This window comes from Aspergillus campestris (genome assembly GCF_002847485.1).
Source record: "Aspergillus campestris IBT 28561 chromosome Unknown P168scaffold_7, whole genome shotgun sequence".
Classification (NCBI taxonomy): domain Eukaryota; kingdom Fungi; phylum Ascomycota; class Eurotiomycetes; order Eurotiales; family Aspergillaceae; genus Aspergillus; species Aspergillus campestris.
In genome coordinates, this window is record NW_020194342.1 from 1,187,990 (window position 1) to 1,211,738 (window position 23,749).

At 51.1% G+C, this 23,749-nt stretch overlaps 5 protein-coding genes across 5 annotated transcripts; all 5 read left to right on the top strand.

The window, feature by feature from the left end:
- Nucleotides 1-192: 192 nt before the first annotated feature.
- Nucleotides 193-1,380, top strand: P168DRAFT_297706 (lytic polysaccharide monooxygenase AA11 family protein; the record flags this gene model as incomplete). The annotated part of the gene is made up of 1 exon (XM_024838199.1): nt 193-1,380. One exon carries the CDS (start codon nt 193-195, stop codon nt 1,378-1,380), a length of 1,188 nt encoding a protein of 395 aa, XP_024692436.1.
- A 664-nt stretch (nt 1,381-2,044) lies between these two features.
- On the top strand, nt 2,045-3,471 carry P168DRAFT_270434 (60S ribosomal protein uL4). The gene is made up of 4 exons (XM_024835210.1): nt 2,045-2,172; nt 2,247-2,341; nt 2,401-2,551; nt 2,612-3,471. Exons 1-4 carry the CDS (start codon nt 2,063-2,065, stop codon nt 3,369-3,371), a joined length of 1,116 nt encoding a protein of 371 aa, XP_024692437.1. The 5' UTR covers nt 2,045-2,062; the 3' UTR covers nt 3,372-3,471.
- A 10,334-nt stretch (nt 3,472-13,805) lies between these two features.
- P168DRAFT_319305 (Zn(II)2Cys6 transcription factor) lies at nt 13,806-16,865 on the top strand (the record flags this gene model as incomplete). The annotated part of the gene is made up of 3 exons (XM_024840262.1): nt 13,806-14,773; nt 14,853-15,771; nt 15,831-16,865. The coding sequence occupies 3 exons, from the start codon at nt 13,806-13,808 to the stop codon at nt 16,863-16,865; spliced, it is 2,922 nt and encodes a 973-aa protein (XP_024692438.1).
- Nucleotides 16,866-17,294: 429 nt separating this feature from the next.
- Nucleotides 17,295-20,236, top strand: P168DRAFT_311378 (uncharacterized protein). The gene is made up of 4 exons (XM_024839492.1): nt 17,295-18,126; nt 18,212-18,487; nt 18,544-19,875; nt 19,946-20,236. The coding sequence occupies exons 1-4, from the start codon at nt 17,629-17,631 to the stop codon at nt 20,087-20,089; spliced, it is 2,250 nt and encodes a 749-aa protein (XP_024692439.1). The 5' UTR covers nt 17,295-17,628; the 3' UTR covers nt 20,090-20,236.
- Nucleotides 20,237-20,534: 298 nt separating this feature from the next.
- On the top strand, nt 20,535-22,622 carry P168DRAFT_311379 (SKIP/SNW domain-containing protein). Its single transcript, XM_024839493.1, has 3 exons — nt 20,535-20,720; nt 20,790-22,238; nt 22,312-22,622. The coding sequence occupies exons 1-3, from the start codon at nt 20,574-20,576 to the stop codon at nt 22,483-22,485; spliced, it is 1,770 nt and encodes a 589-aa protein (XP_024692440.1). The 5' UTR covers nt 20,535-20,573; the 3' UTR covers nt 22,486-22,622.
- Nucleotides 22,623-23,749: the final 1,127 nt, after the last annotated feature.

Consider the following 23,749-nt stretch of genomic DNA (forward strand, 5'->3'; position numbering starts at 1 on the left):
CCTTTCAACCTATATGCTAACTCCATACCTACTAGCTCTTGCTCAGCCATTACCACCGTCCTTGTTCTCTGATCCGTCTGGTACGATCAGAACTTGACATCTCATTCTCTTCAACTGTTAAACAGTTTCTCGTTTTTTTTTTGCGAATCTCTCCAACTGCACCAATAAAAAACACAAAATACATCCGGCAGAATGTTCTTCAAGACTGGTCTTACCGCCGTTCTGCTCGGCGCTTCCGCCGCCAATGCTCACATGATCATGGCCAAGCCCGCTCCCTACGGCGCGGCCACCCTCAACAACTCGCCTTTGCTGGCCGATGGCAGCGACTTCCCCTGCAAGCAGCGCAGCGGTGTCTACGATGCCCCCGATGAGGAGACCGTCGCCCAGATCGGCCAGTCCATGCCCCTGAGCTTCACCGGTACCGCTGTCCACGGTGGTGGTTCCTGCCAGGTCAGTCTGACCAAGGACCTCAAGCCCACCAAGGACTCCGAGTGGATGGTCATCAAGTCCATCGAGGGCGGCTGCCCCGCCAACGTGGACGGCAACCTCCCCGAGGGCGGCGCCAGCCCCGAAAGCTCGCTGTCCTACAAGATCCCCGAGGGTATCGAAGAGGGCAAGTACACCCTCGCCTGGACCTGGTTCAACCGCGTCGGCAACCGTGAGATGTACATGAACTGCGCCCCCATCACCGTCGAGGGCGGCAGCTCCTCCAAGCGCGATGTCGAGGAGAAGCGCGACGTCGAGAAGCGCTCTACCAACTTCCCCTCCATGTTCGTCGCCAACGTCAACGGCTGCACCACCAAGGAGAGCGTCGACATCCGCTTCCCCAACCCCGGCGAGGACGTCGACCGTGTCGGCAGCGCCGGCAACCTCGCGTCCGAGGGCGACGACGCCTGCAGCGGCACTCCTTCCTTCGGCGGCGCTGGCACCAAGAAGGGCTCTTCCAGCTCCGGTGGTTCCAGCGGTGGCTCCTCCGACTCCGGCAGCGCTCCCGAGCCCACCAAGCCCAGCGGTGGTGCGACCGAGGCTCCCGCTCCTGGCGTCTTTGCTCCCACCGACCCTGCCACGAGCACCCCTACCGCCCCCACTGAGCCCGCCGAGCCCGCTCAGCCCGAGCCTTCCGCCACGACCCCTCCCGCCGAGGCCTCCTCCGAGGGCAGCCTCACCGGCGCCTGTGACGAAGAGGGCCTCTGGAACTGCATCGACGGCTCCTCCTTCCAGCGCTGCGCCTCCGGCCAATGGTCGGAAGTGCAGGCCATGGCCGCCGGCACCCAGTGCCAGGCCGGGCAGACGCAGAACCTGTCCGTGACGGCCCTCAAGCCCCGGATGCTCTCCGCGATGCGTCACGCCCGACGTGCTCATGGAGGCCACCACGCGTAAGCGTCCACCTCTTATCTCTCTTCCCTCCTCTCTCTCCCGCCGGTCGGGAGGACGAGGGGGAGAGAGGAGTCAACTTGGCCTTTTTGACGACGTCTTGATTTCTTCGTTTCCTGTCGCGGAGCATCGGGCCGGCTTTGTGAGGGACTTTTCTTGAGCTTCATTCTCTTCTGTATGTACATTTTTATTTAGCCGTGTGATCTTTGGGGATGGAATAGGAAGAGAATAGATCTGAGTGAACATTATCAATACGGTGTTTGTAGTTAGTAGGTGTGTAGTTGTCTGTAGGTTACTAGGATATAAGTACAGGATTGAGATATGGAACTGCATTATTTTCACTGGCACTTGTAAGATTTGCACATGTATGGATCTACCGTCAGGACTAGCCATGTCTGTCTATCTAAACAGCCCGTCCATGTCGATAAACAACAAAGTATGGATGTTGACTGAGTTCTGAGCAAGGCGGTATCACACGGCAGTAATATATTACATAATCCATGCCAAGACACGTGAGGCCTCTCTCGGTAGCCTAAGCTCAAAGTAGTAATCAGGGTTTAGGGCAATCTTGGAACCCACCAAGCCAACACTAGGCGAAAATTTTCGCACCCGCACCTGGTGAGCTTCGATCTTCAATCCCTGAATAACGACGACATCGACCACCCTCACACCCGTCGACACGACAAAAATGGCGTCTCGTCCTACCGTCTCCATCGCCACGGCTGAGGGTAAGCCCAGCGGGGCTACCGCTACCCTGCCGGCTGTTTTCAATGCGCCTATCCGCCCGGATATTGTCCAGTACGTTGGGGGAATTCGATGGAGATGAGGAATGAGAGGAATCGAAGGGGAGGTGAGGCTAATGGGTTTTACAGGCAGGTGCACACCGGCATGGCCAAGAACAAGAGACAGCCCTATGCTGTGAGCGAGAAGGCTGGTGAACAGACCTCTGCTGAGTCTTGGGGTACCGGTATGTTGAAAAATTTGGATTGAAGGACTTGAATTGGAGATTGATTTTTCATTTTTCAGGTCGCGCTGTCGCTCGTATCCCTCGTGTCTCCGGTGGTGGTACTCACCGTGCCGGTCAGGCTGCCTTCGGTAACCAGTGCCGTTCCGGTCGCATGTTCGCTCCCACCAAGGTGTGGCGCAAGTGGCACCAGAAGATCAACGTGAACCAGAGGTATATTCAATCTCAGAGAAGGGGAAAGTTAGATGATGGAAGATGTTGACTGGAAAACAGACGCTTTGCTACCGCCTCCGCTCTGGCCGCTTCTTCCGTCCCCGCGCTCCTGTTCGCCCGCGGTCACCGCGTCGCCAACATCCCCGAGGTCCCCCTGGTCGTTGACTCCAAGACCTTCGAGGGTGCCGCCCTCACCAAGACCAAGGCCGCCATCGCTCTCCTGCAGGCCCTTGGCGCCGGCGCCGAGCTGGTCAAGGTCAACAAGTCCAAGAAGACCCGCGCCGGTAAGGGTAAGCTGCGTAACCGCCGCCACCGCCAGCGCCGCGGCCCCCTGGTCGTCTACAACCCCGAGACCGACGGCAAGGAGCTCGTCCGCGCCTTCCGCAACATCCCCGGTGTTGAGACCTGCGACGTCTTCGCCCTGAACCTGCTCCAGCTCGCCCCCGGTGGCCACCTCGGCCGCTTCGTCGTCTGGTCCTCCTCCGCCTTCCAGGCCCTCGACCAGATCTACGGCACCACCACCACCCCGTCCGCCCTCAAGAAGGACTTCTACCTGCCCTCCAACCTGGTCGCCAACGCCGACATCAGCCGTCTGATCAACTCCTCCGAGGTTCAGTCCGTGCTCCGCGCCCCCAAGGGCGAGGCCCGCACCAAGCGCGTCTCCGTCCAGAAGAAGAACCCCCTCCGCAACAAGCAGGTCATGCTCCGCCTCAACCCCTACGCTGCTGCTTTCTCCAAGGAGAAGCTCGGCCAGAAGCCCTCCGGTGGCTCCCAGGGCGCTGCCTCCAAGGACTTCATCGCCACTCTGCACCAGAACTAGGGTTTCTCTCCATCGTGTTGGGTCGGTTAGTGACGAGATAGGGTTTATTTAAAAATGTTTAGCCGAAGCAAATGAATAATTTGCATACAGCTGTAATGATACCATGTGATTTTATATCTGTAGCAGTGTAGCAACAGTATATCCGTAGTTTACTACTCTACATTTCTTTGGTTATGACCAGGACCCTACCTATTGTCCTGCACAATATCAGGTAATCTTGCTAAGACAGGTAGATAGGATGTGAATTAGAATTGAGAAGAAAACACGCAACCGGTCAGCATTCAGCTGACTTGCGGTGATTACCACAAATCGTCATCATAACTCTTCATATTCGCAACTATCTACAATCAACATTCTATAGCTAAGACTCATCAACAGCGATACCATTAATATATTGACCGTTTAAACCATCAGCCCTCGCACAATCAAGACCAGGAACCCACCCACCAACCAATCCGGACTAACAACAGATAATTCACAGTTCCAACCTACCTACCTACCTAATAAGCCAATGTGTACATGAGTCGACAGTAAACACAGCAAGAACAACAAAACAACAAAACACCAGAATAATAATATTATTATTAATAAGAATACTCTATTAATCTTAGTAACAGTAAAGCCAAAAAAAAAAAAAAAAAAAAAAAAAAAAAAACAAAACGGAGTCCGACTCTGGAAACCAACACGGCCGTTTCTCCGTCTTCACTCCGTCTTGGGGTACAATACATATTTAGTACCTAAGTAGTAGGCATGATCAATGCTCAATTGGGGCGTTTGGTTGTTCCCCGCATACTGGCACTAGGTTAGGTACGTAGGATATAGTTACAAATTCGCGTAAAATGTCCGATTGGCGATTGTATGTATCTAGATCTTATCTACTCGGGAGTAACCGAGTGCGAATATATCATATTATATCATGTAAAGTGGGATGAATAAATAGATGTATAAAAGTAAAGAAAAAGGTACACTACACCCATCCGCGGAGTTAGCAGCAGCAGTAATTAGTAGCAGTGACTAATGGCTGACAGAGTCAATCAATCAAACCCCAAGGAATCAGGAAGATGATTAGTTGGGGAGGAGTGAAGAGGGGGTATAAGACCGCTCGCTATACATACCCAAAACAGTTAAAGGGGAGGGAGGGAGGGAGAGCCGGGGAACGGAGAAAGTAAGTCAGAGGAAGTAATATAATATAAGGTAGTACGTGCCCTACTCCCCGAGGACGCCGAGTCCAACGTAAGTGGTGGTGAATTGGGTTAATTTGTTTGGATGAGGATGATTGTATTTGGGGACTATTAGCCGGGGGCGGCTGATCGGATCAAGGGATCGTCGGCCTATCTGTGTTTTGGATTGTTTGTGTAGGGGTAGGGATGATGTGGTGGTAGTCTAGTAGGTGGTATTTAGGTTATAGAGAGATATTAGGTGGATGGATGGATGGTTGACTAGGGTAGATCTTGGGACATGGTAGGTAGGTACTAGGTAGGTAGTAGTTACGTTGCAGTGTATTTATATAGATTTAGGTGGTATATGTGTAGTGCATGCATGTATATTGATGTTTGTCTACAAAATGCTTCGTACTATTGTTGTCCATGGATCAACAATGGAGAATGGATAATATAGGATAATGAGGGTAAATAAGATACTACCCAATACTGACACTTGGTATATACTACTTATTGCTACCACCCACGGAGTACTACAGCACTAGGTACTACCACCCAACGGCCAGGATCGCCAGTAAGTAGGTAGATCCTACCTCCCACTCACCGGCTCTTAACACGGCATCGGTTCCGTCGCGGATGTATCGTTGTCTTGGCTGGGCGGCTGTTTTAGATTGCTCTAGAGAGTGTAAGCCACTGTTTGAACCGTTGGGAGTATAATATATGCATTATACGCAGTAGTCCACTTCAATCGCCATCGTATATATTACATTTACATCCATGTAGTCCGGAGTGAGAATACTACCTATATAGCATTCAACACATGCCACAGACCTACATCAGTAAATAGAACTCCCGTGTCTCGGATTAATTAACCACCAACCTAGTTTAAAGCTAGAGGATCCCAGTACCGCGCCTAGGGTAAATACATCCAGTCGGGGCAATCTGCCAGGGGCGGTGTTGGTTGGCGTTGCATTGAATCTAGATCTTAACCTGGTTAGTGTCTATCTGGCTGATGTAGTGTATATGGATGATATATGTATACTTGGGTAGGTCCTAGGCAAGTGTCCGTCTTGTACATGCCGAACCGACCCTCGGTTAATACGCTCCGGTGTATATATTCCGGTTGATCATGGCTATGCGGTAGTCTGCTAGAATTGTATTATAATAGCAGTCGCTGATAAGGTCTACCCTTGGATGTTGTTCCTGCCGGGCACTCACTCACTCACTCACTCTACCGTCCTATAGCAGATATACTATACCTAGCACAGCCATGCAACTCCACCACGCCCAGACACACAGACCAGTCGTATCCGCAGCAAGTCATCAAGCACACCTGAAACATCCACTCCCGAATGCAAGCAGCGGTTAGAGTTTAGCGGACGAACGTCGGAATATTAATGGGATCCGCAACAACTCCCACTGCGGAGGGAACAGCATCCCGGCGCCGGGCGGACGGGGCAGGGTTCGGTCGTCGCTTATGCAAGGCCAGGAGCTGTTTGCTTTTGCCTTCCGACACGGATGCCGTTCAGCCTCTGCTGCTTTTGGCAATTGTACGGTGGGGTATTGTTGTGGGTGGATGGGTGGATGGATGAATGCCCGAGATGTGGGATTATGTGTCTTGTATGGTAGGGATTCGTAGGGTTTGTTTCTCCGCGTTGGTTCCTCCTGGATGGGCGGAGCTGGTCCTTGCGTTGTTGTGTCTAGACTTGGTCTTTGCGTTGTTGTGCCTGGCTTGCGTATGTTGACGGAGGTCATGTCGTTTTCGTATTTGAGGTTGGTCTAGGTTGGCATGGTAGGTATAGTTGAGGACGTACTGAGAAGGGTCCTTGCGTGAGGTGTTCCGTCTGTCCAATGACTTTGAGATATGGTAGATGCATCGTGGCGTTGTCATATGCTTCTTATGCTAGACTTGAGACAACACCTAGGTAAGGTACCTGGTTAGTTGTTTGTATAGGAAGGCAGTGATTGCGATCTATTAAGAATGTCACTGGACTGTAAACAACGTCGATATTGGACAAGCAGCACCTACGTACAACCTCTTCCACACCAATAGCATGCTTCTATGGATATTCATGAGTACCATAAAATTATATCATTCGGTGACTTTCCTCAGAGAACGATAAAGCCCCGGGTGAGACCTGGTTCTGTCTATGGATCAAGTTGGCCATGAATGTATATGATTTGGTCTTTTTTTCTTCTAAAAAATGCCATGAGAACTCCAGCATAGTAAAGCACAGGTCAGCCTCACTCTTCTCCAACTGCCACCTCCGGCAGCACACACCGTAACATGATAACTAGACAAGACACCGATTCACAAACACATCAAACATAAACAATACACTCTCACCTGTGCAGTACCAGGAAAGTATTTCTCCCAACCAGTCCCTACTCAGGACAAACAAAGCCCAACAAACTCCGCCCACTCCTAACTCGCAGATCTGCAGGTACCGCCGTTGATGGAATTTTCCAGCAGACTCACCAGTCACCACGACATGTGACGATACCCACCTACGTGCCTATCCAGTCTCCACCCATCATCCACTGAAGGATCCAACACGTAGCCGTGTGCATAAGTACCTACCTACCTACCTACCTACCTAGATACTATTCCTTCTCTTCCTGCTACCCACGGTACTATATCCTCCTAGGCTCATGGACGAGCCATCGGCATTACACCGTTAGTCCCCGGCACTCCACCGCATCCAACGATAATCCACAGGCGGTCAGGAGCCAAGTCTATAGCTGTGGCGATCATAGCACGGACGGTGGACACTCGGTATTGGTGGTGGTGGTAGTAGTCGTTGGGGAGCCGTTTGGACTTGTTTCTTATAGCCTGCGCGTGCCGAGGAACTGTTTCGAAAGATATTTGTTTGAATAGTACAGAGTAATATGTACTGTAGTTGGATGCATGCTACCAATTCCATACCATATACTCTTGGTAAAGGACATACAAACCGGACTAAGACCAAGACTAGACCACCCCGACGGGTGAGATCGTCTCCTCCCCGCTCCACTTGGGGAGACAGGCTGACCCGGTCATATGAAAGTGGAGAGGCGGACAATTGCAATTGCCAAAAGCCAATTTGCCACCTGCGTTACTGGGGGGATTTATAATTATTATAGTTACTAACCTACCTCCCAAGTAAGCTGTCTGCCTTGTAGGTTAGGTAGTACCTAGATGGTTGGCTTAGCGAGATCCGTCGGTGGTATTGAATTGTAGGTAGTAGTAACTTAGTTAAGGTAGTAGGGTTGACGTTATTAATTGCATCTGGCGTCATGGCGTAGTAGATTAATTTAACCAATTCCATTGTTAGAAACAATGCATCTCCTAAGCGAAGGTACTAACCAACTAAATAATCAACTAACTTCCCTGTTGCATAAAGTACCAACCAAAGTACTCCGTACATACTCCGTTCCCGCCAACTAGGTATTCAGGATGGTTAATGATGATATACGGAGTACTGCTGCACCAGACAGGAGACGAGACGATCACCGCCCGATCCCGAGGGTTGACTCGGCTGCGCTGCATCTGGGATCAATCCGGAAATAATTTACCGTTTGTTTTATTTGATTTCATTTTATTTTATCTCTTGGAATGGGTTTTGTTTAGTCTAGATCTTTGGGACGGGGATAGCCGAGGTTCGCTGTTTTTCTTTACCTTCTCTTTTTCGCATCGTGGGATTGATTTCTTTGGGTTTATTTATTTATTTTGTTGAAACGTGGATTGAATCATTTTGAAGAGATATGCATAACCTAATTCCTGATTCACCGGTAAATAGGGGTACTGATGATAGAGACGGTTAAGAAGTATAAGCTATGAGATTAATTGCACATGCCAGGTCAGTGCTCGATCACGGACTGCCGATGCCGCAGCTCATGTCAATCACTCTATTTACCATCTAATTAGAGGATTTACAAGCCAGGTGTTCAGAAGATAGATTAGATGATGGAGTGGATAGTATTACGGGTAGTAGGATTGACCTGTATGCAAATGACTTGACACAAAAAAAATAAAATAGAGAAAAGGGATAGACCCACTACATCCCACTACGACGGAATTGATGCTCTCCGGAGCATTTTAAGCTTCGACAATGGGAGGCATTGCGTTTGCACGAGACAGTGTTAAGTGTCAAGTGTAAATACTGAAACAAAAGCTTTGCCTGATCGTCATGACTCTTATTTCCCACGGTTGATATGGTCATGGTTGTGTCCCTATGGTTAGGGTTGCAGATGAGAAAGAGGCATATGAGACCGAGTTAGGGCTAGATCCACGGATAAGGTAGCTTCCGTCCTGCTCGTCTCCAGGCAAGTCCATGATCGACTGTATATTACCGAGTAGAATAATAGATAGAAAATCATGAATAATAATAAAAACAACTCGAGTTAATCTTATTAACTTTAACTTAGGTATAATCCTGTATATTATCATCCTACGTAGGAAGGTGGTAGATTATGATGTCTCACAACTGCCCTATCGGAGACGATCCAGACTTGCTCCAGCTCGCTCGTGCCAACCCGAACGGTCACGGTCTGTGTTGACGTTGGGCCGAACCGTTGCCGTATCGAATTCATTCCCTCTTATTTTCCGGCGGTAGGAACAGCTGTTGACTAGATCTAGATGTTGTACTATAGGATATATTATATAATAATAGCAATTATTTATACATCAATTTATAAATCATAACCTGGCTGGACATCATAATACCTACCGTCACAGTCCGTCAGCTCGCCAACGGATAATGCCTGCATAGCGCAATGCTAGATAGGGCTTTGCCGCTCTAGTATGGACCTAGCTTGGTGGTCGGCTCCACAGCTTGTCATTCTCTCAAGCATCTTCCTCTGTCTACGGAATATTCCGTACCTGGTAGATGGATAGGTGGTAGGTAGGAGGTAGATAGTAGGACCTAGGTACCGGTAGCCTAAGAACCAACTGCCGTGTCTACTACTCCGTATCTCAGTTGATCATGAACGAGGTCGAGGAGTTAATGCCGAAGATGGACGCCCCTGAGGCTGGACGATGATCCAGGCCGGTATTTGTTCGGGAAAACTGGATCTGGTGGAAATCGCACCAATGGGCGGCGCAGCGGTGATTTTCAATCTATCCATCGGCATATGAAATGAACGCTGGGCGCGAGTGTCTTATTTTTACCCCGAGGGTGCTTGGCGGTTAATTTATTATATAGTATTCGATTTTGATTATATAGTAGGTTGTCTTGTTATTGTTATTTATATATTTTTTTGATTATTGTCCCAGGCCTCGATCGTGAGATCGTATGATTTATCCACATCGGTGTCCAATTTCTTCGGTTTCAAGATTCTAATTGACAGTCCTGGAGGGCATAGCTGGCGGTAGAACAGAATAGAGAGATAAAAGGGGCATCATCCCGACAAATCAATCCTCGACTGACGTCTGCAGATCCGATCGCCAAACATGAGACAGTCCGAGGGTGTCCGGACCATCACCCGTTGATTTTCTTCCCTGCCCCCTCCTTCTTTCTTAGGTGGTAACCAACTAGCTAACTACATTTCTTTGGTAAGATGACGATTGTGATTTTTAGCACGGTGTACAATGAAGAAAAAAAGGAGGCTGGGCTAAAATTAAATAGTAGCACAAACCAACCACTTGGACCCTCTTTTCCTGTGGACCGTTTGTCGGTTGTCGTCCCAGCCGGGGTCCACTGGGGGGAGAGCGAGGAGGGGGGGGGGATCCTGCGCCCCGCGAATGACACGCCTGTGATCCTCGATGATGGTCCGAAGGGCAGAAACTTGTGATACTCTGCTGATGGGAGTTTGCCTAGGCTTAGTGTTTGGGTTATTATAACATGGGTGGCTTGGACATGTGGGTTACTTTGGGAGTTTGACTTGAGTACTCTATAGTGTTATAATGTTATAATGTCTAGGAGTATACATTGATTAAATTAAATCAAAGAGTGGCCGAGGAACGACCACGCCAAGCCAGCAGGTTTGGAGAGTGATATATGATAATAGTAGACTGAGCGTACTCGTACACTCGGAGTAGTTCTTGGCCGGTCCCTGCCAGTCAATGGGGCCAAAACCAGATATCCCAGGATGGTCATCCTCCCACGGAATTAGACTTGGAACAAAGGACCAACCCAGGGAGTCTGAGCGAGGAAAGAAATGAAAGGAGGCTGGTCAAACTTATGCAGTGGACGAGAAGAGAATAGCCATGAGGAACAATCATCCGAGATAAACAAAGAAAATATTCAATTCAACATTCAAATAAAATAGAACAGATAGATAAATAAAATAACAAAAAAATAGTAAAATCAAAGGTTAATTCCAACTGCCGTCCCGAGGATACTAATTCCGTCCTCGTGTCGCTCCCCGGGCACTGGGTCTCTGCCACCGTGGCCACAGCATTTCTTTCTCTAATTTCTCCTTTATTACTCCGTATGTGTGCTTGAATGCTTTGATATCGATTAGATAAAATTATTATCAAGAGGATCCTATCGTGGATCTCGGTTCCGACAACCTCATGGGACTATTATTGCGGGGCAGTTCAATCCCTGGCTTCATTCTGTAAACTAATAGAAGAGAAATAAATTATGATCAAGCGGATATGGTTAAATGGATAAAATATATAATATAAATCTATAGCATAGCAGTAGTAAAATAACAAAAAACTGACAGTAAGTTAATAATCAAACTAACGATAATAATCCAAATCCATCTGACAGTCTGGCCAGCCGGGCTCCACTATTTAGTATACATTCCATCCATTGTGAATTTGTGATCCATATCCACAGGCCCACTACCCGATGAAACCACAATCCACGGACGGAGCTGCAGCGGTGGTAGCATGGTAGCATGTCCGGCATGTCCTCCGTAGGGCAAACGCCTCGCCTCGTCTGGACTATGCCCAGTCCGTCCTGGTCAGCAGTCTAGGACCCTCAACCCGATTTTATTCAATTTCAAACAAGAAAAAGAACAAGACGAGAGGTAAAAAGAAGTGTAAGAAAGCACTGACATTGTGGCGTTGGTCATCAATCTACGGACGTGGACGGATGCTGGAGGATGATCACGACCAACGACAGGATTCAGATTGAGTAACCACAGACCAGGAAGAGGGGAAGAACCGTTGACGGTGGATTGAAGAACCAGAGGAGCATGAGTATGTTGTAGGCCAATCAGGGTGGAATTGCGAGTCGAGACTTTCAGATGGAGACAAAGGCTAGGGAGTACCTATAGGTAGCTAAGGATTGATGATGGACAAGTCACGGATTGAAATGATGAACAGGGATGATAGTATTAATAGTATTATAGTATGATGGTTGTATTGGGATCTCTTAGCAGGGCTTGATTCTACTAAACACTGGCTGATACTATCTTCTTCTTCTTCTCTCCTGTCTTCATCCTTCTTCCTCCCTCTCCCTCCCTCTCCCTCTATCCCTCTCTTAAATTATATCTTACTTGATTTATTTTTACCCTTTCCTTCATTTCATTTCATTTATTCTATTATATCCACCTACTCACACACCTCTCCCCCCTTGTCTGGGTACACCGATCTGATCCCTTCCCTGTCCGTGCAGGGGTCTGGTACACTTCCATCATCCGCAGCGCCTCCTTCTCCAGCAAATCCTCTGCAATTGCAGAGAATCCTCGAACGACGGTTCTTTGTCTGCTTTTCCCCGTCAGCCGCCTGCTTCTCATTAGCGGGCTATCCTCAGCCATTCAGCCAACTTCCGAGCATCCTGGTTTCTTTGGGACGTGGATGGGAGTGGTTTGACAGGGTTGCGAATCTCGACCAGGTTGATCAAGAGAAGAAATTAATTAATCAATAGACAGAACAAGACAAAAGAAAAGAACACAAAGAAGAGAGAAGGAGAATCTTAAAAAAAAAATCAATTGAAAATTATCAGAAGAAAATCACACCAACCAGGAAAAGAATCAATTCAATAAAATAAAACCAAGAAATAAAAAGAAGAATAGAAAAAAAAGATTATAAAAAGATAAAAAAAAGATTGAAAAAAGATTAAAAAAAAAGGATAAAAAAGAAAAGAATAAATAATATCAAAAAGAAAGAGAAAAAGAACAAAGAAACAACGACAATCTCCATCTTCCTCTTCGCAATTCATCATCTCGACCACCTCCGTCGTTTCCTCAACTCTTCATTCGTCGATTGTTGAACCGCGTTCAACATATTTCCCATCTATCGTCGACAATCCGACTCCCTTTCTTTCCTTTTTTTCAATTTATATTATTCTTCCTGTTCGTTTCGTCTTCTGCCGGATTGGATTCCTTTCCACTTGGACCCCCTCATCCCTACCACACAACACACACACATATACCCACAGATACACAGATACACAGATACACCCCTCCATCTCCACTCCATCTCGACCCTGCCTAGCTTCTTCCGGCTCCTGGATATTTCTTCCTTGACTGCTTGATTTTCCCTTTTCGGGTTGGGGCATGATTGACAGTAGACCTCGTCTCTCATCCCATACCCGATACAAGAGCTGGATAATTCCTTCGATGCTCGGGACGATCAACTAGGATCCGGCACTCAACCCTGGTTTGGAGAAGATCGTTCTCAAAACTCAGAGTTTCAGAATCGTTTGCACCATGACCGTGGGCTTTTAATCCTCCCTTTGCTTACCGGCTGGTTATGTTCCACCCGCTGTCCCTGTATGGGAGCTGCGTCCAACTGAACCCGCGTGGCGCGGACTCGGCTCTTTGATCGCAGACCATCATCCTCTTGCTATCTTATGTCTCACCCGTCTGTTCCTTCTATATCCTACCTCTCTACCCACCCCGTGCTGGCTATTTCTCCGTCCGGGATTTTTCATCCCACTCGTGTTCGCCACGGCATCGGACCTACGGAGGAGTTCTAGACCTCGTCCAACCATAACAACAACCCTACTACACTACTACATTCATTATCCTCCCCTTAACCCTCATAGTTGGCTTCTCAACCTTCTTTGATATCATTTCCCCAGCAATAGTAACGAAGGTGGGTGGATGCGTATGACCCGCTCATTTGAATCTTGTCGGCAGGCTGAAAGTTCGTGTTGCTAAGTGTGACCACTCTATCTAGGTTGCATTATTCTTTTCTTTTGAACCAAAGACCGCCGTTGCTTATTCTGTTCTCTCTCGTCTTTTTTCCCTCCTCGAGTTCTATCTTCCACTGGATTCCCGGCGGGATACTCCAGGAGACTCCTTCCCGGAAAGCCGCCACGCTGTTATGTCGTTATCTTTAAAACTCCAGGCGTTCAACGATTGACTACCCCCCATTCAAACCAACACCGCCACCATGTCGACCTACTACGTTGGTCCTTTCGGCCGTATGTTACCCGCTGCCGATGCGCCCTCTGTGGAGCGAACGCCAGACCACCCAGCTAACCTGCCAGTGACGGGATCCCATCAATATCAACTCCCACCCCCGCGTGCTTCTGGAGCCTTGCAATTTGGCACGGATCCTTTTCTGCACCATCGGAGCCAAGGAGTCAAAAGTGAATTAGGAGGAACCCCCTCAATCCGTTCCCAGAGCCCTGGACTACAGTACGCTTCCAATGAGCAGCTTCCATCGGTGAGCCAGCTATTGACTCCGACGATTCAAACCCCCCGATCGCTGTCGCCCTACAACCCCAAATGCTTTGGAATCTACTTGCCTGACGGGGGAACGCCGCGCCATCGCTCCCCCAGTGACTCCGGCCTGGTGGGCTCTGGGTCGCAGGATGGCTTCCGCGGCAGCAGCGCCGCCATGGACGCGGTCCCTCCACCACACCCGGGAAACTTGCCCTCACTGGCCCACTTCACCATGCAGAACTCCAGGCGCGAGAGCCAGGGACCCCCCATGGACTTTCGGGAATCTCCCACGCAGCAGATGCAACCGGGCCCCTTCTCCTCTCCATTTACCTATAGCGCACGGTATCACGGGAGAGAACTCAGCGGAGAATTGACCGGGTCGACCGTCCCCGAGTCCGAGTCGACACCGGCTGGACGTCCCCGAGCAACCAAAGTCCGCCCCCACGTTGTCGATGAGAAGTTCATCGAGGGAGCAGGCCTCTGCTACGTATACGCCGATGGCTCCCACTGCCCCAAAAACGTTGACGGGGAACCGGTCAATGCCAACTGGGGCATCACGAAGGCGGGGAAGCCGAGGAAACGGCTGGCACAAGCTTGCCTGACATGCAGGGAAAAGAAGATCAAGTGCCAGCCAAACCTGCCCAAGTGTGACCAGTGCCAGAAGTCGGGGCGGGAGTGCAGGTTCGAGAGTGCGTAAGTATTAACAGCGAAACCCATGCACGAGGAAATGTCATAGCCTAGATTTGATCGCTAAAACTTTCCCTCCATTCAGACCCCGTGGCCATCGTTCGGCGTTCAGGTCTTCACAGACGAATCGACCCGACACGCGGGACAGCATGCTATATTCGGACCATATCAACTTCGGCTCCTCCAATTCGATGTACTCCCTCGTGCGGGCCTCAGACAGCTCAGTCTCTCTCACAGGATCCAGCTCCCAGTCTCCAACATCGGACGCTTCGATGATGACGCCGTCCGCCGGGGATAGCATCCACGACGGCGTACCCGATCTGGAGTTCCGACACGGCTTCAGAACCCCAGGAACGAGGGGTGTCTCCAGCGGAGCCGAAGACCTGTCCAGACGGCTGACGGGGACAATCGCCCCCAGCCTACTGCCCGACTACACTGAAATACTAGCCGAGTTGAAGCATCTGGACCCGCAGAACCCCCAGGTCAGTGCCTGGAGCATGGACCCGTACGAGGTGGACCCAGAAGCCACCCTTCACTATGTCGAATGCTACTTCACCTACATCAACGATCGCCTGTGTTACTTGTTTCCGCGGCGACGATTCATTCTCTGGCTCCGATCGTGCCAGACCAAATCACTGAGCGATAACATGCTCCTTTTCGCGATGATGACCCTGGGATCGGTGTTTTCTGATCGCTCGGATCGACTGGCGGCCATGAAACGATACTCACGCACGGCTCGATATGCCGTTGAGCATAGCCGACATAGCCTCTCCTTACAACTCGCTCAAAGTCACATCATCATGAGTCTCTGGTACCACGCGGTCGGCGCTCTGGTCAATTCCTGCGATGCCGTCGGCGCGGCCGTTCGAACCGTGTGCGGGCTTCGATACAATGTCGAGTCGGGCATCATCGTCGACCAGAGCCAGCCTTGCGAGTATGGATTGCATCCCCAGGCGCTCATGGAGTGTCGCCGGCGAACCTTTTGGGCTACCTTTCTGATGGATGTAAGTGTCGGAAGGGATCCTGATTCAATTATGCATTTGGCTTACCATCAAACTTCTAGCGTTTTTCCTGCTTTTATACCGCATCGTCCACCTTCCTCTCCTCCCAGACGGCCTACCTGAGACTTCCCTGCCGCGAAGAAGTTTACGAAGCGCAACAGTATACGACGGTGCCCTTCTTCCAGAATTTCTTGAACCAGCTCCCCGTGTCGCCCGAGGACGAGCTGTCGGGGATCAGTACGATGGCTCTCCTGATTGATATCATGTCACTGTGGGGTGATGTGTCGGACTACGTTGTCCGATTGTCTCTGGCCCAGGACGATACGTACGGCCGGCAATTCGAGGGGTTTCACGCCACAGTCACCCGACGGTCAGAAGGGTGGCTTGCACGACTCCCTGACCACCTGGCATTTACAACGGTCAATATGGAGCGAAATATCCGAGCCAGAAAGGCCGATGCCTTCATGGCGCTCCATCTCTTGTATAACGCGACCCTGATGAAGCTAAATCGCCACGCCCGCTATCAGTATCTCCGTCCCGGGACCACAGACGGATACGTCAACACAGCCAGACAGTGTGCCGTGAAGATCCTCCACATCTCCCAGTCCATCGTGCGGTACGGCTCAGAGCACGAGACCTCCCAGCGGACCGTCGAGCCGAACTCCCCGAAAGGCACCATCCTGAACCCTTTCCTCGGCTATGTGATCCTCTCCGCAGTCGACGTCCTCAGTGCCGCAGGCCTGATTGCCGAAATCCCCGAGTGCATCAGTTCCATCCGCGGTGGCCTCGACGCAGTTCGCGAGCTGGGCCGCTTCTGGGATAGCTCTTTACCCCTGGCTACTCTTATTGAAAGACGGCTGGATGCCCTGGAAGACTGCCTCCGGCGCCCACTCGAGCTAGAAGGCAAGATGGTCTTCCTTGTAGATGGGACGTCCCTGGACAGTCAAGTCCACACTGGGACCCCTCATCAGGACGTTGGAGTCGAGCACGATCTCCTCTACGGTGGACTGCCCCGTGAAAGGCTCTTGAGTGCCTTGGGTGCTGGCGATGTGTTGTTTTCGGGTGCTAAGATTCTGTGGATTCGGGAGGGGAATTGAGTTCTAGGGTCTGGTTTTGTTTTTGCTTCATGATGGAATGTATTAAAATGGGCCTTTTTCTTCTTCTTTACTGACATACTTTACTTACTTATACCTGGCGGGTTTGGTTTTGTTGCTGGACACCTGGTATATCTTGGCTCAGGTACTATGATTGATTGATTCGTTAGCGGTATGTATGTATGTACTATGTATTATAATGATGATTTTGATGTTTGTTCTCTGTAGTTCTGAGAAAGGGATAGTAGTAGAAGTAGTTGTAAATATTCTATGTATCAATATATATTTTCTTATAATTATTTTATGATTTTCTGATTGTATCTCCCTAGTTGAGTCTAAAGTGCTCCCCGCCAAAGTGAGACATGTAACAATTTTCCCGGCCGGAACGTCATCCTTCTAACTCCGTCAACTCCGCAGCCAACCTGGAAAACCAACCCCATCCATCCGATTGCACTCGCACACCTCCAACCACCACATATATCAGCGCTTTTGATCCACGATACTGAAGTATATACCGATTGACTTTCGCAGATTGATCATGGGCTGTTGACATATCTTCAATCCCTCCAATTGCGATCTCGGGCGAGAAAGAGTGCGACGCGACGACGCATCCGTTTACCTATTCGTCTGTCCTCTTCTATCGTCGATTTATCACCCCTTGAAACGCGATACACGGATATTTAGATAAAGAGAAGAAAGGAGAAGAGAAAGAGCTACAGCTATAAACAGAACGAACCCAAACAAGCCAACAAGCCCATCCAAAACAATGTCCACCCCAGCAGACCAAGCCTACGACGACACCGACGAGCCCCTCCCCAACCACCAAGATGAATCCTACCCCACAGAAACAGACTACTACGCCCTCCTAAACCTCCCCCGCTCGCCCGCACCCACCGAGTCCCAGATCCGCTCCGCCTACCGCACCCTCGCCCTCAGCTTCCACCCGGACAAGCAGCCCGCGCAGTGGCACGATGCCGCGGGGAGACACTTCGCGCTGATCCGTGCCGCGTATGATACGCTGGTTGATCCGCAGAAGCGCGCGGTGTATGATTTGTTGGGGGCGGAGGGCGTGCGTGCGGAGTGGGGGCCGCAGGGAGCGATGGGGGTGTTTGGCGAGGCGAGGAAGCTGGAGCGGGAGGGGAAGGGGATGGGGAAGGGGGAGGTTGGGGTTAGGGCTATGGCGCCGGAGGAGTTTAGGAGGTGGTTTTTGGGGGTCATGAGGAGGAGGGAGAGGGTTGCTGTTAATCGGTTGGTGCAATGTCGGGTTTGTTTCCTTTTTCTTTGCTTTTTTTCTTTCTTTTTTGGAGAGATTGATGGTTTATGGGTGATGGCTAACTGACTGACTGTAGAGCTCTGTGTCTCTCGGGCTTGATGCCGCCGGGTTGATTATTGTTGATGAGGATGATGAGGTATATGTGGGTATTCCGACTCTGCAGACCAATGCTTTTAGTGTTGGGTGTTCGTTTAAGACGCCGTTGCCGACTCCGCGGGTGATTTTTGGGGAGTCGGAGAAGGAGGACGAGGAGGGTGAGTCTGCTGAGCAGGATGAGGAGGCTCCTGTGGAGACGGAGATGGTCATCAACGCCAGCGTCAAAGGACAGCTTCGACATTTGCAGCGTGAGGGTGTAAGTTTGTCGGCCTTCGTTCCGTCGTCCCGTCTACCTACTAACGACCCGTGTAGACTCCGCTGCCGTTGCTGATGGTCGCGAACAACATCACCCTCGGAGCCAGTATCAACCGTACGCTCGACGATTTGGCGAGGCCCAAGGGCCTCTTCGGCGAACGATTCTCTTCCCTGTGCACCAATGCTGGATGTGCTGCCAATTTCCTGGTCTTGCCGGCCCCCATCCTACAAACCGCTTACGCAAAGGCATACACGCCCATCCCCGGCACGCGACCCTTCACGGTCCAGGCGTCGGCTCTGTTCAAGAACTCCCCTATCAAATGCATGCCCACCCTCGGCCTGCAGATCACCAAGGCCATCGCCCAGCGGAAGACGGTCTTCTGCTCGTGGTCAAGCGGCACCCTCGACTGGCCGTACCTGTTCGAGCGACTGTTCGGACTAGGCGCCCACGCGGACGACGTCTCTCAAGAAGCGAGCAGCTTCCAGCTAGGCTACACCTCTCTACCAAAGCTATCTCGAAGTCTCGCCACGCAGGACGACGAAGGTGACGACGTCGATGACGAAGACGAAGAAGAGCTCGCTTTCGAGATGGCCCGCAACCAGCTCCGCGCAGAAGACCAAGCCGCCGAATCGTGGCAGACCGTAGCAATGGCCTCCCCCGGCGGTGGCGGCCTATCCGTCACCTACTCGCGCAACCTCTTCTCTGGCAAAGCGGCCAACGAACCGCGACGCTCCGAATGGAGCGGCGAAGGCCACTACCCGCTGCCGCAGGAGGTCGAGCCACGCTCCGTGCGGCTTGAGATCCAGACATCCCTCGCGGCCGACCTCTCCCTGTCGTGGGTCGTCGAGGGAACACGCCAAGTCGGGGAATTCACGCGCATGGGCCTCGGCGTCGGCCTGACAGATGCCCAAGGTCTGATCATGACTTTCTCGTGGAGTAGACTGGGCCAGAAGATCCAGATCCCTGTTAAGGTCTGCCCCCTTGACTCTGTCACGTCGGATGCGTCTACCCTCGCGCTTGTCGCGCCCTGGGCGTTGTACTGCGCCGTCGAGTTCGGCATCATCCGTCCCCGGGACCGCCGGAATCGCCGCCGTGCGATCGCTAAACGACACCGGAAGCTGAAGAAGCTGATTCCCAAGCATCGCGCGGACAGCCTGCAGGCGATTGAGCTCATGGCTGAGCAGACGCGGCGCCGACAAGCGAGGGAGGAATCGCAGGGCGGACTCGTCATCACGAAGGCTGAGTACGGCCACTATCCGTCTGGGAAGAACAAGCGTGACGGCAGTGAAGGGGCAGAGCCCCGCCCGGATGAAGTCGTCGATGTTACTATCCCTGTGGCGGCGTTGGTTGATCGGGGGCAGCTTGTGATTGCGAAGGATATGGTTAAGGTGAGTTCTCCCACACTTTGTTGACTCGGCTCTATTTGGTTTCTGTTTGGATAGCTGACGAGTGATGTAGTTCCATATTCTGGGTTTCTATGACCCCGCGCCGCTTTTGTCCAAGTCGTTGAAGATTTGGTATATTTATCATGGTAAGGAGCACTTTGTTGAGGTGAGAGATGGTGAGGGTGTTGCTTGTCCGATGCGGTCGCATTCGATTTAGTATTCGCATTGCATGACTATGTGAGGATTATTTTCTTTGGTTTGTCTGTTCTCCTATCTGTTCGGATTGGTTTGTTGCTTGGAATGTTGTATAATGTCTGTATGATTACTACGTAGTATGTATTATAGGTGTGCTTGTATAGATCTGATCTTGATAGTTAATGTTTACATATCTATACTATATACTTATCCAGATCTTAGCGTTAAGAAGGCAGTATTATTGAGCCTTATTACTATCATTATTATTCTTCTCTTCAATACTCAAATCAATAAGAAGTGTTGCAGGCATGATGTCGCTGTAGTACTCCGTACAGATATACTAGACAAGCCACTGATTGGTTATATAAGCCACACACGCACCGCCACACCCCAAACAGGAAAAGCGACTTTCTCCCGATAATCAAGCAATCATCATCACTCCAACTTCAACTTTTTCCCTCTACCATCCCCCCCTTCTTCCCCCCACTTTCCCTCCCCATCTCATCATGACATCTATCGCGGAGGGACTTTTCAAATCCCTCCCTAAGCCGAAATATACCGGCGAGGAGGAGGATTTACCACAGCATGCCCAGCCCCGTGGTCCGCGGGTGGTGGGCCCCGAGCAGCTGGACGAGACGCAGGTTGTTTTGAGGGTGAGGATCCATTCTGTCTCTAATAATTGTCATTTACGATAGGAACAGCGCAAGCTAAGTCTATAATAGAAAACAGGCCCCCCTCCCTATGGCAACCGCACCGGATGGCGTCCCCGAGCGCCCGAAGATTTCGGCGACGGTGGCGCGTTCCCCGAGATCCTCGTCGCGCAGTACCCCCTCGACATGGGCCGCAAAGGGACATCGTCCAAGTCGAACGCGCTAGCCGTGCAAGTCGACGCGGAAGGCAAAGTGAAATACGACGCCATCGCCCGCCGCGGCCACAGCGATGACCGCATCGTGCACGCCTCCTTCAAGGACCTGATCCCGCTGCGCCAGCGCGTCGACATGGGCGAGATCTCGCTGGACCGTCCGTCGGAGGAGCAGGTGGCTGAGCAGATGGAGAAGACTAAGAACGCGCTGGCTAGCTTGGTGGACGGTGCCGTGCAGGCGCAGAAGCCGAAGAATGTTAAGGGTGGACGCCGTGCGGAGCCGACCTTCGTGCGATACACCCCCGCCAACCAGATGGGTGATACTACACGCAAGAATGACCGCATTATGAAGATCGTCGACCGCCAGCATGATCCGATGGAGCCGCCTAAGTTTAAGCATAAGAAGATCCCCCGTGGCCCGCCTTCGCCTCCGCCTCCGATTTTGCACTCCCCGCCCCGGAAGCTCACCGCTGAGGATCAGGAGGCGTGGAAGATCCCCCCGCCTGTGTCGAACTGGAAGAATCCCAAGGGTTACACTGTGCCGCTGGATAAGCGTCTTGCGGCTGATGGCCGCGGCTTGCAGGATGTGACTATCAACGACAAGTTCGCGCAATTCGCGGAGGCGCTGTTCACGGCGGATCGCCACGCCCGCGAGGAGGTGCGGCTGCGTGCCCAGATGCAGCAGAAGCTGGCCGAGAAGGAGAAGGCCCAGAAGGAGGAACATCTGCGGGCGTTGGCTCAGAAGGCGCGCGAGGAGCGCGCCGGCAGCTCCCGCCAGGGCGGTGGTGGTGGTGGCGGTGGTCGTGCGTCGTCCCGCAGTGTCAGCCGCAGCCCGTCGCCGTACTACTCGTCGCGCTCGGCGTCGCCCGACAGTGCGGACGAGGCGGCCCGCGAGCGGGAGCAGTTGCGTCGCGAGCGGCGCCAGGAGGCGGAGCGCGAGCTGCGGCAGTCGCGCATGGGCACGGAGCGGAAGATCCAGGCGATGGCGCGCGAGCAGAACCGCGACATCTCCGAGAAGGTGGCGCTGGGACTGGCCAAGCCGACGCAGTCGTCGGAGGGCATGTGGGACTCGCGACTGTTTAACCAGACGAGCGGGATGGACTCGGGCTTCAACGAGGATAACCCTTACGATAAGCCATTGTTTGCGGCGCAGGACGCCATCAACAGTATCTACCGGCCGCAGGCGCAGATGGACGACGAGGATGAGGGGCAGGGGGCTGAGGGTGAGATGAGCAAGATCCAGAAGTCGGGACGGTTTGAGGTGTTGGGTAAGGCGAAGGAGGGATTCCGCGGTGCGGCTGATGCTGAGGTAATTCCCTTTTCTTTTTTACTCTTTTTACACGTTTTCGTGTATGATTACAGAACTATGCTAATGAAAACAGACTCGCGACGGCCCCGTGCAATTCGAAAAAGACACAGCCGACCCGTTTGGCATCGACAACATGATTGCCGACGTGACAGGGGAGGGATCCGGATCGGGAGCTGGGCAGAAGCGCTACGGGATCCAGGAGGCCGAGGGTCGTGGATCGAAGCGGGCTCGAGTGGACGAGGAATGAGCCTGAGCCTTCTGTTGTTGCTTGTATATTGCTTTACTTCTTCTTTGTGTGTGTCGGATTGTGCATTGCGGGCGTTGTTTTGGACTGATATAGTTTATCTTTATCGAAAGGAAATATCATGCGCTGTTGTTTTTCTTCGTTACTGAGAGTGGATCTATTAGTGTTGGACAGAATGGAGGCGTATCATTGTCGGCTATAGATCCTTCTGGAGCGTCGTATGTACTACCAATTTAGTAGATACTTCTGTGGGTCTATATTGATTAATACCTACCTACCTCCTACCTACCCTGTGCTAGGTAATCATCTATACCAGGTACCTACCCAACGTACCTAGTCGACGACACAAACCAATCACACCACAACCCATTATCTATCAGTATACATAAGTACCTGGGTAGGTAAGTACATACCATGTCAGGTTCCCGGTATGTACTAAGTAGAGTTATGTGAGTAGTACTAAGTAGGCAGTACCTTGAGATAGTCGCTATACCCCGCAGCCAAGGAGCCACCCTGTTAGGGCTACCTATCGTGTTTCCTTATGCAAGCTACAGGGAAGACAAGAGTCTCCGGTCTCCACCCCGTCGGAACGGTAGGAAGACAGGTACTGATTGGTATGTTGGTTGGTTGATAGGTACTTTGTTAACTTAGGTGGTTTTAGGGCTTGGGATGTCTGTGCGGGGTGTTTCATTATCATTGTGTTCGTACCTTACCTAGTGTAGGATGTAGTATAGTATAGTATAGTCTAGTAAGTTGACATCATTTTAGGAACTAGTCGGTTCGTCAGAGTGTTCAGTAATCTGATGGAGACAGGTACCTAAACTACTATTTGCCTCTGTGGAGCAGCCCTATCTTGGTATGTATGGATGGAAGAGTCCACTGGTTGATCGCCACAAAGGGGTGGAATTCTTTACTTCATGGTATGGACACTATTCGATCATCATGAACTGCACCGATCCCTGTCCACCCTTCTTGAAGAGATGTCCAATTGATGGGGAGAACTCTTGGACAGACGTTGTCGATCTCGGGTGCAGCGCCTGTCGCGGTGGAGCTGAGAGAAAGATAAGCGTAATGGATAATGTGGGGAAAGATAAGGATGTTCAATCTCCGTAGTTATTGGTTGATACACAGAGTGACTATTCTTTTCTTTATATATTTCTTCATATATTTCTTTATAAATCTGCATCCAGTGGATGTCTTCAATTTGAGTTTGATTGAGTCATCGGCGCAAATGAGACAAAGGAGACAAAAGGAACAAATCGGTCAC

Excerpts from the sequence above, each read along its gene's own strand:
- P168DRAFT_270434 (XM_024835210.1), top strand. The coding sequence starts at position 2,063 with ATGGCGTCTCGTCCTACCGTCTCCATCGCCACGGCTGAGGGTAAGCCC. Across the intron at positions 2,342-2,400 it reads TGCTGAGTCTTGGGGTACCG|GTCGCGCTGTCGCTCGTATC; the intron begins GTATGTTGAAAA and ends TTCATTTTTCAG. Across the intron at positions 2,552-2,611 it reads AAGATCAACGTGAACCAGAG|ACGCTTTGCTACCGCCTCCG; the intron begins GTATATTCAATC and ends ACTGGAAAACAG.
- P168DRAFT_311378 (XM_024839492.1), top strand. The coding sequence starts at position 17,629 with ATGTCCACCCCAGCAGACCAAGCCTACGACGACACCGACGAGCCCCTC. Across the intron at positions 18,127-18,211 it reads ATCGGTTGGTGCAATGTCGG|AGCTCTGTGTCTCTCGGGCT; the intron begins GTTTGTTTCCTT and ends GACTGACTGTAG. Across the intron at positions 19,876-19,945 it reads TTGCGAAGGATATGGTTAAG|TTCCATATTCTGGGTTTCTA; the intron begins GTGAGTTCTCCC and ends CGAGTGATGTAG.
- P168DRAFT_311379 (XM_024839493.1), top strand. The coding sequence starts at position 20,574 with ATGACATCTATCGCGGAGGGACTTTTCAAATCCCTCCCTAAGCCGAAA. Across the intron at positions 20,721-20,789 it reads AGACGCAGGTTGTTTTGAGG|AAAACAGGCCCCCCTCCCTA; the intron begins GTGAGGATCCAT and ends AGTCTATAATAG. Across the intron at positions 22,239-22,311 it reads GCGGTGCGGCTGATGCTGAG|ACTCGCGACGGCCCCGTGCA; the intron begins GTAATTCCCTTT and ends TAATGAAAACAG.